At 35.6% G+C, this 16,004-nt stretch overlaps 1 protein-coding gene and 1 pseudogene across 1 annotated transcript; both read left to right on the top strand.

The window, feature by feature from the left end:
- The first annotated feature begins 2,763 nt into the window (after positions 1 to 2,763).
- Positions 2,764 to 9,707, top strand: LOC133796066 (coatomer subunit delta-1-like; annotated as a pseudogene).
- LOC133793540 (N-terminal acetyltransferase A complex auxiliary subunit NAA15-like) lies at positions 6,955 to 8,910 on the top strand. Its single transcript, XM_062230868.1, has 4 exons — positions 6,955 to 7,062; positions 7,522 to 7,671; positions 7,918 to 8,033; positions 8,723 to 8,910. Exons 1-4 carry the CDS (start codon positions 6,955 to 6,957, stop codon positions 8,835 to 8,837), a joined length of 489 nt encoding a protein of 162 aa, XP_062086852.1. The 3' UTR covers positions 8,838 to 8,910.
- Positions 9,708 to 16,004: the final 6,297 nt, after the last annotated feature.

Here is a 16,004-nt window from a genome sequence, read left to right as displayed (position 1 = left end):
ACAAAAAAATTTAACCTTAAACCGTTAATCACATTAAGTTGCACGATAATAGCAAAATGACTCGATTAACGAGTTTAACACTGTTTAAAATACACAACATAAGGGTCCTTGGGTAGTAGGGCGTTACAACTTGGTATTAGAGCGAGCCAAGGTTAAGGGTTCCTGTAGACAAGCTGGGCATGTACACTTGTCACTAAAGACAAGCTTCACTCAAGGTATGGTAACTATTTATGTGGTTATGTGCTAAACTGCTTAAAGAGAAAGTAAATGCTTTACCTGCACGCTTTATTAGAGAGCATGAGATTCTGTTAGGGCTTAGCCCTTGACTATTGATATGATTATATGATTACCTGCTCAGTGAAAATATGAACATGTTATTTGTATGTCGGAGTTGAGAGCATGGTATGTATGCTGGAAGAGCAGGGGTTATGATTGATTTATGAATGTTGTGGGCGTGTTTTTAGCACTGCAATGGTTTGTGAATGTGGTGCTCTGTGATTTTTCCCATGGGGAAGGCTTTTGAATGTGCTCATCATGTTTAATGGGTCAAGTTATTGACTGCAGATTCAATCAGAGTTTATGTACCCATGGCAGTTAATGAGACCTGGTGGTGGTTATACCGAGGCTGAGAATTACAGCTAGGGCCTGAGTTCTTCAATTGCCCCTCAGAATTTGCAGCAGGTGTTTACATATTTGCAATTAAGATTGTAGAGGAAAGAGGATGAGATCAGGTGTTTAAAACCACAACAAGTTCTGTCAGGGAACACCTCTTCCTTTGCTATGCCAGGAGTGGCACCAATATTGGCTCAGCCTAGGGTTGAGAACAGGTGGGAATTTCTTTGTGGTAGATTCCAAGAATATTTCCCTCCAATTTTTTAGGGAGGCCTAGATTCATTTAGAGCTAAGCAATGGATGGGAATGATCAGTTCCATCCTAGATAGTTTGGGGGTGGTAGGTCACGATATGGTGATTTGTGCAACATATGTGTTGCGAGAAGATGCTGGACGTCATGGGAAGTGGTATCCCAGACATGAGATACATCTGCGATGGAATGGAAAGAATTGAGGCAACTGTTTCATGAAAGATATTACTGTGATGCAGTTAAGACTGCTAAGACAAATGAGTTTATGGACCTGGTTCAGGGAAATGCAACAATAACCGAGTATGTTAATAAATTTGATGAGTTGGCCAAGTTTGCTTTTGATATGGTACCCACGAATGTAGCATAGAAGGAAATATTTATCCAGAGATTGAATTTCATAATAGCTCAGGGCGTTAGAGTCACCCTAGTACATGAAATCTCTACCTACACTTAGGTGGTACGGAAGGTTGTTGCTGTTGAGAGCACATGAAATGAGATTGTGAAGGAGAGTGTTGGAGAGCGTAGTGCTTAAGTAGTGATACCTCCATTGGTTTGATCAGGTAGGGAAAATGATGATCAGGAAAGAGGAGTTATCAATGTATTCAGTATCTCTGGTTTAGGAAAGGGGTTCTGAAGTGCTGCGGTATGCCATCAGGGCAAGGACGGAAATTTGAAATTTTACCCAAAATGCACTCGGTGCAAGACGCATCATCTGAAGGAATGCAACGCACAGACATGTTTCTTTTGTAGAATGGTTGGGCACCTCATTAAGGACTGCCCAAGACTGAGGACAGATGAGAAAATGGGGTCGGACAGCTCGACTCCAGCTCGAGTGTTCGCTTTGACGTAGTAAGAGCCAGAGACAGACTGAGACTGAGGCTGGTTCCTCAGTAGTGGCAGGTCAGCTTCTTTGTTCTGATTTTTGTATAATGCTAACTAGTTTTGGTGCCATGTTGTTATTTTCTTATTGCATCTAGAGAGGTATAGACTTGATATGCAAATTACATGGTTATGTTTTGATGAGAATGTGATATTCTATTGGTAATTTTAAGAGATGGGTTAGGTTATGGTGAGAACACTACAACAAATAACCCTTTCTACAACACAAGAATATAACTTTATTGAAAAAGTATTATAATAACTAATAAGTAAAGTAAAAAATTCAGTAATGAAAAAGAGGGAAATGAAATAAAAAGGCGGCATCTGTGGAAAGCCCGCTCAAATAATACACATTTTTTTTTTATCTAACTTTAGAATAGTTTCAGTCACTTTTCCAAAAGTGAAAAAACCTCCTCATTTCCAATCTCATTCCGAACCCAGTTCTTCTTCCTCAACTCTGAAACACCCAAACCTAACCTTTGAGAGGCTGACATTCTCCTTCGTCTGTGCTCGATCTTTGACTTCCCCGGCCACACCCCATCAACGGGGAGCTCTTCAACTCAAGCTACTGGAAACAAAGAAATTCATAAGGAAATGAGTGTAAAACCAAGCGTGGTTGTTAGCTTGGACTAGAAGAAGAAGATCAAGTGTGAGTAATACTTTCAGGGTTTGTTCATGGGCCTCTGCTTTCACTCAAGGAGCATATTGAAATACTTAGCTGGGAATGTTTGTTTTCTTTAGGAGCTTCCGTAGGAAGTTTTGGTTTTTACTTTGTGAGATCTTGTTTTATTACTCTGGATTTCCAAACGTGATCCACCTTATGTTGTCTTAGATCTTAGCGAAATTACTGTTTCGGGTGTTTGAATGCTCAGGGTGAATTGGATCTAGTTTCGAAATAATTTCTATTCAAATCTCCATTCTTGTCAGGCCTAACTTTTTCTTGGTGAATTTTGTTGTACCTCGCCGGGGTGGTGATAATATTGTCTACGAATTTCTATGAGACATTAGAGATCTATAGTGAAATGGGATCACAAGTTTATTAAAATTAGTATCTTTTGTAGACTTAAATCCTAATACATATGTGAAGTTTTTCATTCCCTGATTCGAAATATTTCCACTACTGTGTATTTAGCATGCATTGGTGTGCCTATAAGAGTATGTGATTTGATTATCAACAGTTGAATGACGACGTTGGGTTGCATGATGATACTCCATATTTTGTTGATTTTGGCAATTGTGTTAATGTCTTAAGTTCACCAAATTTCTGCATTTTAGGTGCTGGATACAATCTCCATTTTGGTCATGCTTGTTTGTTTTTATATCTCGACATAACAAGATGGTAAGAGTTTTCTCTTCCCATTATTCCTTTGTTCAAAGTTGGGTTTTGATGTTTGATTATTTATTTATTTACTACTACTATTATCATTATTATGGATTTGAGTTATAGCATCGGTAAGTAGTCCATTTCGCGTTTGGAGACATGCAATGAAAATAAGCATGCATTAATAATTTTGAGTGATTGAAATGGTTAAATGCTTGTAAATATTACCAAGTATTTTGCATTTTCAAAATTTGACATTTATATATTTTTTTAAATTACATTTATCTTGTTGCAAATATATATATATAAATATGTATTACATTTATTTGTTGCTTATCAATCATCTTCACTTTCTACGTAGGTTGTTCTTGCTGCTTCCATCGTAACCAAGTCTGGGAAAGATGTGTATTTGTTTGTCCTACATTTTTTTTATTTAATTTATTTATCAGTAATATTTGAGTTTTGAGTTTGTCAGTTTCAAAATTTCATGTAATTACATAGGGCTGGACAAGAGAGAATACTTTTATTGTAATTGCAGAACTCATGTCTTGTTCAGTTGCTACTGTGCTGTCTCGTGTACAGTTCAATTGCTAAATGTCTAAACTACCCTAGGAATGTTATATTATGGGTTAAGATGATGGTAATGAAACAACCACTTCGATGTAAAACTGGATTTTATAATGAAGTTTTGTTTAGATTTTTATTATTTTTATGTTAGCTACCTAATAGAATGCAATTGTGGAAAGAGTTTGTCGTGGATATAGGCCATATTTTATAGGCAGATCAGAAGATTGATTGACAGGAATTGGTAAAGTACATTGTTCATGGAGGTTTCTGGTAGCTCATAAGTCTTTAAACTCTGCTTTCTCACATAGTAAAGTTATTTTGTAGCAACAACTTCAGAATGGATTTTTTTGTTTTTGTTTTGGGTAAAATGGGATAGGAATGTGAATGTGAATGAAACTTTCAGAATAATGGTACACCTCTTGGCATTGTCTAAACCTTTCTCTTTATTTATTTATTTATTTTCTACACCTTCTCCTTTTCTTTCTTGCATATAAAATCCTTGCAGTAATTTCTTTGATTTTAAGGGCAAGCACCATTTTTACATATAATTTTTCACTGTCCTCGAGTACCTGGCATTGTTATTTATTTTCATCTGTACATGAGTAAAATGTTGTTAAGTTTCATTCTGCAAGTGATTAGGAGTTCTAATTGGTGGTTTTATTTCTTGCTTTGGCAGTACTTGTTTCTAGACAATTTGTGGACATGTCTCGCATAAGAATAGAAGGTCTTCTTGCAGCTTTCCCAAAGTTGATAGGCACTGGAAAACAACATACATATTTTGAGACATAAAATGTTCGCTATGTTTACCAGCCTATTGAAGCTTTGTACTTTCTACTTGTTACAAACAAACAGAGCAATATTCTGGAAGATTTGGAGACACTGTGACTGCTCTCAAAGCTTGTATCTTTTTTTTTAAACGGTTTATGATTTTTATCACATTGTCCACACAAAAGCCATTTTTTTACATGTTTCTATGTTGGGTTTATTATGAAATGTTTTAGCATGTGTATTCTTCTCTGCCCTTTTTCTCTCTCTATTAAAAAAGTATTATATCACATGAATAACTTGGCAACTTTCCCCCTTTACCATAGATATTTTCTGTTCTGCCTTTTGTCAATTATTCTTACCATGTATGTTCTAATTTCAATGAAAAGGGCATGAGAGATGTATTATTAGGCAAGAGCACAAAGACTGTTTCCACTTCTTTTGCTCTACTCCACTTTTGTTAAGTGTGAACTTAAATTCATGTGCACCATTAGCTCACTTTGCAAAATAAGAAATCATTTTTCTATATTGGCATGTTGAAGCCTTTACGAAAATGTCAACAACTTCATTTGCCTCACAAATCTCTTAGTTAGGAAAAGTATGACATTGGGGTCTTGGTGAACCCTGAAAATTTCCAGCTGAGCCTTCTGCCATGTATATGTCACTGTGGTGTTTCTTTTGGTCTTATTTATTCAATTTTTCCCCTATTTTTTTTTCAGTCGTTTGTACAGTATATCCATTTTACAATTTGAATGGGTTTTATTTCCATCAAATTGCTATCTAAATAAGTAGGTGGAAATATCTGTATAAGTTTATTCCTTAACTAGCTTTAAGTGCCGGAGTATTCTATGTCTCTAGATGAAGAGGGTGTTTGCAGGACTGCTTTTGAGCTGATTTTTGCTTTTGACGAGGTCATCTCTCTTGGACACAAGGAAAATGTAACTGTAGCTCAGGTTAAACAGTACTAGGAAATGGAGAGTCATGAAGAGAAGCTGCACAAACTTGTAATGCAGAGCAAGATTAATGAGACGAAAGATGTCATGAAACGTAAAGCTAGTGAGATTGACAAAAGCAAGGTACTATACGAGGCTTCTGAAATGGCCTATTCAGTAGTTTTATTCATTGTATAATTTCCTTCATTTGTATGTTATATCAACATTGTGCATCATCATATCATTTGCAGATTGAAAAGAATAGGGGTGATAAGGGAGGGTTTATGTCGATGGGCTTAGGAAGAATACAGAGTAGCTTTAGTGAGATGAGCATTTCAAATACTGGAAGCGGTTTTGGGAGTGGTTCTGGTTTTGGATTGAACATTGAGATCGATCCATTTTCTATCAAGTCTAAAGGTTTGTTCATGCTCTTTAATATTGAATTTGATGTGTAATGCTGATACTTGTTTCAACTTTACTTTCAGTTCTTTCAAAATAATTCAGCAGTACCTAATTATACTCTTTGAACTGGTCAGTTCATTTAAGATTCAATTTTGAGAGCGTGCTTCGTTAAGTTCTTTTTTGGTTGTCTTGTGACAAATATCAAATCTATTTCATCTCTTCCAACACCATTGGTTTAATTGTATATTCTATATTAACAAGGTTCAGGTCGTCAACCTTCGGCTGCCAATGCTCCTCCGAAAGGTCTTGGTATGCAGTTAGGGAAATCACAAAGGACTAACTAGTTCTTGGAGTCTTTGAAAGCAGAAGGGGAGGTTATGCTTGAAGATGTGCAGCCAAAAGCAGGCCAATCTAGATCATCTGCCCCACCTTTAACTGATCCCGTCACTTTGGCTGTTGAGGAGAAACTAAATGTAACACTGAAACGAGATGGTGGTGTCAGTAACTTTGATGTTCAGGGAACACTGTCGCTGCAGATTCTAAATGCAGAAGATGGGCAAATCCAAGTTCAGGTAACATCTGATTATTGAGACAATATTATTATTTTATAGAAGTAAATATTCAATTAGGTTTAAATTGCATAATTATTATGTTTGTTAAAGGTGCCTTTATTTAAAGTGCAATACCGATAAAATGGATATTTGGAAGAATTTTTGATGTTCCATTTGGCCATTCCTCACTGAGTTTGGTCGTTCAAGGAAATTGGTAATTTATTGAAGCATAGGCTCAAGTTTCATTTATGAGTGTGCTTTGTTTGTGTGTAATGAAGTATCATTAGCACTCTATGCTCACCCTCTTTTATATTCCTTCTTATTGCTTGACATGTGAAATCTTATTACCATAAGATGAAAATTAATATTAAGACATTAACTTTTTATTGCTCTTGTCAGGTAATGAGAGGAGTGTAAATTGTAGAAGATAGTGAGAAAAAGAGCATTGTTCGCATTGCTCTAAGTTGTCCGAATTGTTAAGGATATTATTTTTGCCAAACAAAGTTGGATAGGCGTTTATTTCCCCGTCTTTTTGTTTAGTAACTATTTTCCAAACTTTTATTGGTGGAATTGTGTTCTCTTCTAGTTCTCTATGCATCTAAATTATTTTCTCTGATTAAGAATTTGTATGGATTGTCACTTTTGAAACACGTGGATTGTAACATTTAGGCAGATATGCAAGTGAGGGAGAAAATCTTGGTCTTGCTTGACTATCGGCAAGAAGCTTTTGGTGGGCCTGGAGGAAAGCATTCTCAATATTATTGGGCATATGATGAATTAAGGGTATGCATTTAGCTCCATCTTTTAGATGCTATGTGCTCTTCCTCCCTGTGGCACTAAATCTAGAAGAGTTCTTTTTTCCTTTTCAATTGTTCTCACCTTTTTAGGTTTGATATAGAAATTTGGTATTATGAGGTTTGATTTGCATATGATGGAATGTTGCTTTTTATGTCGTGGGACATAAAAAGCTCAACTTAAATTTCATTAGTGCTACTTCAATAAGTTTAGTTATCACTATCCTTGCTTGAAAAATTATAGCTATATTAGTGTTTTAAGTTAATAGAATTTTGAAGTCTAAATGAAGGGGTTGACATTAAATTGCATGGACCATAAATCTGAAGAATATGAGCTTGTTCGGCAAGGATTAAAAGTGAGGGTGTTGTCTAAAATTTTAATGTTCTATTTTTTTTTTCAAAATCAGTAGGGTCTTTAGTTCTCTAAGGCTTTCTTGTCTCTTTGCAGAACGATCTTAAAAGTCATGTATGCTGGCATGTTTATGGTCTTCTTTATTGGTCCGATAGAGAATACAGGGAAGCAATCAAATGCTATAGAAATGCACTGAGGATCGATCCAGACAATATTGAAATTTTGCGGGATCTGTCACTGTTACAGGTATGCTTTTGATGTTAATTTTCTTCTTTTAGAGACTTATGCTCTGTTGGTAACTTAAAAACAATATTGAAGTTTAGCACTTATATTTTTTGTTTCAAAGTTAACTGGAATACATGACACTTGTTAAATATAGCTGCTAGTATCATGCTTGTTTATTACATCATTTTTTGTGAGTAGTGCCTTTTTCTTGATTTAAATTCTTAATTTGTTTTGGTTAATGATGGCTCTTTATCTATTGTGGTACAGGCGCAAATGCGAGATTTGGCAGGGTTTGTTGAGACAAAACAACAGCTCTTGTCTCTAAAATCAAATCATCGTATGAATTGGATCGGCTTTGCTGTTGCTCATCATTTAAACTCAAAGTACGAATTTGACCTTATTTATTGATCGTTTATTTATATATTTATCTTTCTAGTGGCCATCATTTATAGTGACAAACCTAAATTGTTTTTCTTGTTGGTCCCACTTACTAATGTTACTCAAATACTTAATGTTTGATATAAACAACCAAGAAGTTTCCAAACTTATGTTCTCTCATTCATAATTCAAATTGATTCGTGCTTTAAACACAACTGGAAATTTCTAGACTATAGACTGTAGATCTATGACTTCATATTTTCAAACAGTGGTTTTGACATTGGTCATGCTATTGTTGTTAATTTTTTGCTAATAGTTGTCATGGTTCATGCAGTTGTTCTCAGTACAAAATTACAATTGTAATTCATGTTCTGAATTTATTGTCAAAAAGTCTGTTATATAGTGTGATGTAAGCTGAACCTTTTAAAAATCTAGATCAAATAAATCATGTGGAAGTTAATACAGTCCATCCGTTGCTTTTAGAAAATGTTATTCCTCTCTTTTGTACATGTGTTTAAGTATTATATATATATATACAAACAATACTTTTTTTTTCTTTCTATACAACATATGTAAATATGTAAGAATAGTTCCTCTTTACATTTTCAGTGGATATATTCTTCTTGGTTGTGTGTTTGGGTTATTAAATTTGAGTATAAGTTATGGTCTATTAAATTTGATTTTTTCTTGTTAGTTCTTTAAAAGCAGTTGAAATTCTGGAAGCATATGAAGGGACACTAGAAGATGATTTTCCTCCTGATAATGAACGTTGTGAACATGGGGAAATGCTTTTGTATAAGGTATTCTAAGTGGTATCTTTTGTATATTGTTTCTTATGTTATATATTAATGTAGATCTTATAGGTGACTAGCTGTCTATTATGTTGATTTTTAGGCTTGTTTTTTTATATGGGTTTTAGTTATTGTTGGGTTTTGTAGTTGTCTAGAAGTTTTGTGTGTATTGGAGCTGTTACTGGCTATTTATGTTTCAGGTTTTTCCCCACCTATTCTTGTGGTCTTTTTTTTTAGGTTCCCTTGGTTTTCCCCACAGAAGGTTTTGCTTGCCTTTCAGGTAAGCTTTTGTTTAAGCGTGTGGCTTAGAAGCTTTTATTTTGACCCTCTTTTTGTCTTGAGCTGCATAAGGCTAACTGATGACTAAATTGTCTTTGGAGTGCAAGCTGTAAAGCAACTACTGAGGTTGAACACTGAACACCCAGATACACATCGCTGTTTAGTATGTATCTCTGTTATCTATGGCCATCGTGTTTGTATATGTTCTTATCAGTTTGTGGTGATCTGTCTATTCCACTCGAACTTATTGTTAACTGCTCGAATAAGAGGAATAGCATGAGCTTCATAAAGGATCTCTAACAGCCATATTCACATTCTACTTGTTAATTTGGATGCCATACTTGATGCCCTGTTGGTTACTTATGTTCTTAATAATAAAATGACTTTTTTTTTTACAATGTGCAGGTATATTGAGATGATTTCTTTGGAGCAATTTTTGACAACATTTGTAGTTGAGGCCTTTAGAATGGAAGAATGTATTTCACTAATTTTTGTATGCATTTCTTGTTTTTTATTTAGTGATAAAGGAATCTAAATTGGGCATAAATTATGTTGTAATATGATTTATTAAGCCTAGACTAGTCGACTAAATATTGTAATTACATTTGAGTAATTAATACAAATCTATTTATGTTACCTTATTTGGCTTCAACTTTCATATTTGTTTTCCTAGTTTTGTGTAAGTAAAAAAAGATTATGTTTCTCTAAGCTAATATATCACATGTGTTATACTAAAGTGTAGTATAACACAAAAAAAAAATGTTATACTAAAGTGTAGGATAACACAAAAAAAGTGTTATACTAAAATGTAGTATAACACAAAAAGAGTGTTATATAATCGACTATAAATAATATAATTAAACACTTATCTATATATTAAAATAACACATAAATTGTGTTATCGTTGATAGTACAATAACACATCTGTATAACACTGATAAAGTGTTATGTAAAGTACCCTGACCTACGATAACATAGTCGGTCTTAACACATCAGAAAGTGTTATCGTATGTTTTGATAACACACTTTCGGTGTTATTAAAAGCATTTTTTCTTGTAGTGAAGGACTCATCAGTTGATAGAGTTGGTTATGAATGACTTCGATATGATCCTGGATATGGATTGGTTAACCAAGTATGGGGCAATCATAGATTCCAAGGAAAGGATGGTAACCCTTGTATTTGTTGGCACTGTGCATGGACCTTGTATGTTTATGAGATATGTATTTAGAGCTAGAGACCTATTGCTAGAGAATGCATAGGACTATTAGCTAGTGTGACGAATAGCACTTAAGATGTGTCAGTGGTACCAGGACAGACTGGATTAGTTTGTAAGTTTGTGGATATGTTCTAGATGATTTGCCTGGTTTACCTTTACACAAAGAGATGGTGATTATGTGGGTGCCAGGGACAGAACCATGTCTAGGACACCATATTCAATGGCTTAAAAAGAGTTGTAAGAACTAAAAGGTCAATTATTAAGTAAGACGATATTCTCCAAGGTGGGTCTTCGATCTGATTATTACTAGCTAAAGACCAGTGAGAAAGGTAAGTAGAAGACTACCTTTTATACCAGATAAGGGCACTAAGAGTGCTGAGTTATGTCTTGTAGATTTGGCTTATGCCCTAGTTGTTTTGACAGAGCAAATGAACAGGGTATTCAAAGATTATCTGAATTAGATTTGTGATCGTCTTTATCGACAATATTGCGTTATACTCTCAGCTGGAGATTTGCCGAGGTCAAGGAATGCCTAAGAGGATAGGATTTTCTTGGACGAGCAGGATATTACATGTGTTTTGGGGAAGAGTTCTGAGTCTTCCTACAGATCAGAACCAATTTATAGATTATTATGATATCTCATTGATAGAAAAGGTGATTGCCTAAGCAACATGATATTTGAAGGATATGACCAGAACTAGAGTAGAGTTACTGGTTGGTTAGTTGGCCAATATTACACAATCAATTTATCATTTCAGATAGGATCAAAGGAAAAACAGTTAAGTTAACCACAGACAGAAAGAATTAAGGGGAATGTCATAGCTGGATTAGCTAAGGATTATGCAGTGCCAGGTATAAGTTTATTGAGATATAGGGATCGAACTTAGAATTCGATGGACACTAAGATTAGATGGAAGGTTCTGGATGAATCTCACATCATCGCTTATTCTCTTCTTCCAAGCACCATGCAGATGTACTAGGATCTAAAAGCTTTATATTGGTGGCCTGGGATGGAAAGGGACATGATTGAATATGTGGCAAGGTTCCTAACCTGTTACCAGGTCAAGATAGAGTATTAGAAACTAGTAGGTCCATTACAGCCTTTGTGTATTCCATAGTAGAAGTAAGGAATCATCGCGATGGATTTTGCGGTGGGGTTGCCTAGGATAGTGGCCTAGCATGATTCGGTTAGGGTCATTATGGATAGGTATACAAAGTCAGCTCACTTTTATTAGTAAGGACGAGTACTACAGTTGATCAATATACAAGTCTCTATGTGAGAGGGATAGTATGCCTTCATGGAATTTGAGCTCTATCATATTAGATGAGGACCCTGCTTTTACTTTGAGGTCTTGGGGAAGACTATAAAAGGCGATGAGTATATAGTTGGAGTTTAGTACAATTTATTATTCTCAAATTGATGGTGAATTAGAGGGAGTTATCCAATTATTGGAGGGGCACCTTATGAGATGCTATATGGTAGGGAATGTATATCGCCCATTTACTAGGATGAGATGGTTAAGATGTTATATTTGGGTCCTGAGGTAGTTTAGGGGACCATTGAGGCTATTGGAAAGGTTAGATCTCAGATGCTCGCTTCTCAGAGTAAATGGGAAAGTTATGCTAATTTGAAGTGAAGGAATGTGAAGTTCCAAGAGGAAGATTGTATCTTCCTTAGAGTCTCACCATGGAAAGGGGTGAGGACATAAGAGCAAGTTGAGCCCTAGATTAGTAGGACCGTTTGAAATCCTGGATAGGAACGGTCAGGTTGCCTATGGATTGGCCCTAGCTTTGGCACTGTCGGCCATATACAGTGTATTTCATATTTCCATGTTGAGGAAACATGTGCTAGATGAGACTCATGTGTGGAGTTATGATAATCTGCAATTAGAGGCTAAGTTATCCTGTGAGGAATAACTAGCTCAGATATGAGATAGAAAGAACGAGGTTCTGAGAAACAAAGTTGTACCTTTGGTTAAGGTAGTGTACAAAATAGTAAGGTCAAAGGAGGAACCTGGGAGCTGGAATCATATATGCGAGATTTGTATTCCGGGCTAGTCAGATAAAATTTTGAGAACAGAATTTCTATAAGGAGGGTATAGTGATAACGTCCCAAATTTCCTAATAAGGCTTAGGGCCTTGATTAGGGCGCTAGGATGGAAAATTATGGAATTATGTGATTATGTGATATTTATGTGCATTATTATGCGATTATGTGAGTTATATTATAATATGACTTGATATGCATGTTAGGTGTTTGAAATATGCATGTGGGACCATTTCTGTTTAATTGGGAAATTTTCATAATTTCGCCAGTTTCATGGATATTTGGCATATATGTGTATGTGAGAACACATTATTATGTGAGTATGTTTAGGTTACTCGGCACGAGACGATCCTAGGGAGCAAGCTAGTGGGAAAGTCACAACGGGACCCATACTTGACTCGTAGTGAGTCAAGGGGTATTTATCACATTAGTGGGATATTGGGTAATGGGAATCATTATTTCATGATATATTGGGAGATAGTGAGATTAGGAGGGAATTCTGGGAATTTTGACTATTTTACACCAGGGGCCATTTTTGAGACCCCGATCATTAGGATTTGCTTAAGATTAGTTAAGCTCGAAGTAACCTGTTAAAAATAAAAAGAACTTTCTTTCTCTCTCTCTTTCATTTCCCTTTTTGTCACCAATCACATTTTCGAAGGAAACTCAAGTTTTAGGACTCGAATTTAGGCAAGGATCGAGGTATAGAGATTCTAGGGAAGATTAGAAGCTTATTAGCTGGAGGTTTTAGTTGGGAAATAGATCAATCAGAGGTAGTCCGAGTTTTAAGTTTTCAAGTTTTTAATCTATGATTGGATTTTATGTTTTGATGAGTTTTTGGATGGTTTGAGATTTGGATTTTGATGGTTTTGGATCATTGGGATGTTTTGGAACTTTGATTTTGGCATTTGGATATGTTTGGATAGGTTTTTGGAAGGTTTTAAATGGGAGAAAACGGAGAAAATGGCTGAGTTCATGGTCAAGTCGCGTCCTTGTACTAGGAAGTCGTGACTTGAGTTAATCCAGAACCAGGAGGAGTCTGCCTGGGGGGCACGTCGCGACTCTAGAGGGCCAAGTCTCGGCCCGCACCCTGAAGTCCAGGCAAAGGGCTCTCTGTGAGTGAGGCAAGTCGCGATCCGCCTATGCATTTTTGGCCAAATTTGGTTTTTAGTTGTGGGAACTTTACTCTAAGGTCTTCAGATTGATCCTACTGCCCAGTTGGGTAGGATTCGACGTCCCGAAGGCTAGGACTTGGTCCAAAAGTATTTATTTACTCGCTTTTGATGAGATTTTATTTAATGGTTGTTACTAGGTGATTGCTAGCGGCTTGGACACATGATCGTGCTTGAGGGTCATTTATTGCTCTCCTGTGCATGGACCAATGGTAAGAAAACTGCAACTAGTATGTGATGCATGTGATACATGTGGTTATGGCATGGCATGAATGTTCAATATTGAATTGATCAGAGCTTGAGTCTCTGTAATTGTGCATGATAATGATCATGCTTTTGATTATTGATTAAGCATGATGAATGCCTTTTATCTGGATATTTGACATATGATATATGTCTGTGTGCATTATCTCATTGAGAAATCACTGACTTATTAGTTAAGAAACTACAATGGTGTTTAGTACTGGTCGTGAAGCTCTGACTTATCAGTTATGATCGACAATAGTACTGAGGGTTGGTGATATGGAATTGACTTTTGACTCAAGAGCAGCATTAGCTTTTTTAACGCAGGCTGAAATGATTAGATCTAATCAACATGTTCATTAAATGCTTGACCGACCTATTGGACGAAAAAAACTAAAGCGCTTGGCTAGCCTAAGCCTAGTTACTCAGAGCCAAACCTAAAAGGCTTAGGTGACTGGAATGTCACATGACTTAGGGCGCAGGACCCTAGAGAGAGTTATTAGTCATCTATTCAGGGCGCAGGACCCTGGAGAGATTTATTAGTCCTCTATTCAGAGCGCAGGACCCCAGAGGGACTTATTAGTCATATATTTAGGGGCAGGACTACAAAAAGACTTACTAGTCATCTATTCAGGGCGCAGGTCCCCGGAAACACTTATTAGTCATCTACTCAATGCCCAGGACTCTATAAACATTTATTTGTACTTGCCAGCATGCATGAATAGGGTTATTACTGCTTGGCATGCTTATTATGATTTCGTGACATGTTATTGTCTGCTTATGAGCATGTTTTAGTTTTCTTGCTGAGCCTCGGCTCACATGTGTTATGTGGTGCAGGTAAAGATAAAAGAAAGTTGGACCATCCTTGGATTCGAGAGCTTAGGCTACTCTACCACCATGGCCGAGGGTTTAAAGAGGAACTAGGGTTAAACCCTATTTTCCCGTATAGGTTGGCTGATTGTAACTCTTTCATTGTAATTAACCTTCAAATTGTATTTTTGGGATCCTAATGTTTATAGCAAACGTTTTAGTGAAACATTGTATCTTTGACCAAAAATTTTAACCCTAAATCGTTAATCACATTTAGTTACACGATTATGGCCAAATGACTTGGTTAGCGAGTTTAGCAATGTTTAAAATACACAGCGTAACAGTCCCTGGGTAGTAGGGCATTACATTAAGAAATATCTTACCAAGCCACCAATCTTGTCAAAACCAATCACAGTGGAAGTCTTGTACTAATACCTCTCCACAATTGAGCATGCCATTAGTGTAGTACTTGTTCGGGATGATAAGAAAGTAAAAAAAAAACTTGTTTACTACATCAGCAAAAGGTTACTGGGGGCAAAATCAAGATACCCATTAATAGAAAAACTTGTTTTGTGCCTAATACATGCATCTTGAAAGCTTCGACCCTATTAATTGGCAAATTATGTACGCTAGTGCACTCAATCGTAAACAAATAATAAAGTGATAAATAGATTATCGTTCCCAATGATTGAATATAAATTACCAATGAATTAATTTCTTAGTTTGATTTGGTTACTAAATATTGGATTTCAAGAATAAAAAGAAAAAAGAACAAAATAATTAAATTAATAATTGAAAATAAAATGAAACAAATAACTCAATGGATGAAAAATCTAGGGTATTTAATTTCATCATTTATCCACTCTATTATATCATCAATACAATTTTTATTATTATTTCTCTCCTTGTGATAGCAGGTTTACTAAAGCAATCTATATTCTTATTAGAATATATAAATCTCAACCCTATATGCAAACTTTATACATCTTTGTGATAAGTTTCAACATACAACAACCATTAAACATAGAAACCTAATTGCTGCACAAACCATATAGGCACTCTCGTCCAATGTCAAAATTTGTGTCTAAACAACTATAGCATATTTAACTCTCACTTTTCATATTTTGAATTTAAATCATATAAATCATGCAAATGGTGATCAAGAATTCACAAACATTAAACAGAAATTGAGTAGATCACAAGTATGAAGAAGAAATCATAAAACTTGCATTGAATAATAATTGAGTATCAAAATACTATCTTAAAACCCAAAAAATGAAAATTAGTTCATGGAAAAGAATAGAAAAAGAAGTAAGAGAAGAAAGAGAGGAAATAGAGTGAGGTAAAGAAGAAAAAGAGAGTCATCTAAAATAGTCTAAAACATTCTTTTTATAGTGATAAGGTTGTGAAAAGAGTT

The sequence above is a fragment of the Humulus lupulus genome, chromosome 8, assembly GCF_963169125.1.
Source record: "Humulus lupulus chromosome 8, drHumLupu1.1, whole genome shotgun sequence".
Taxonomy (NCBI): Eukaryota; Viridiplantae; Streptophyta; class Magnoliopsida; order Rosales; family Cannabaceae; genus Humulus; species Humulus lupulus.
The sequence above is the reverse complement of the archived record's forward strand: the minus strand, read 5'-3'. Positions and strand labels throughout refer to the sequence as shown.

What these genes read in the sequence shown, in the direction of transcription:
- LOC133793540 (XM_062230868.1), top strand. Translation starts at nt 6,955, where the DNA reads ATGCAAGTGAGGGAGAAAATCTTGGTCTTGCTTGACTATCGGCAAGAA. An exon ending in GGGCATATGATGAATTAAGG is followed by an intron (nt 7,063 to 7,521) that starts GTATGCATTTAG and finishes GTCTCTTTGCAG; the next exon opens with AACGATCTTAAAAGTCATGT. An exon ending in GCTCATCATTTAAACTCAAA is followed by an intron (nt 8,034 to 8,722) that starts GTACGAATTTGA and finishes TTTTCTTGTTAG; the next exon opens with TTCTTTAAAAGCAGTTGAAA.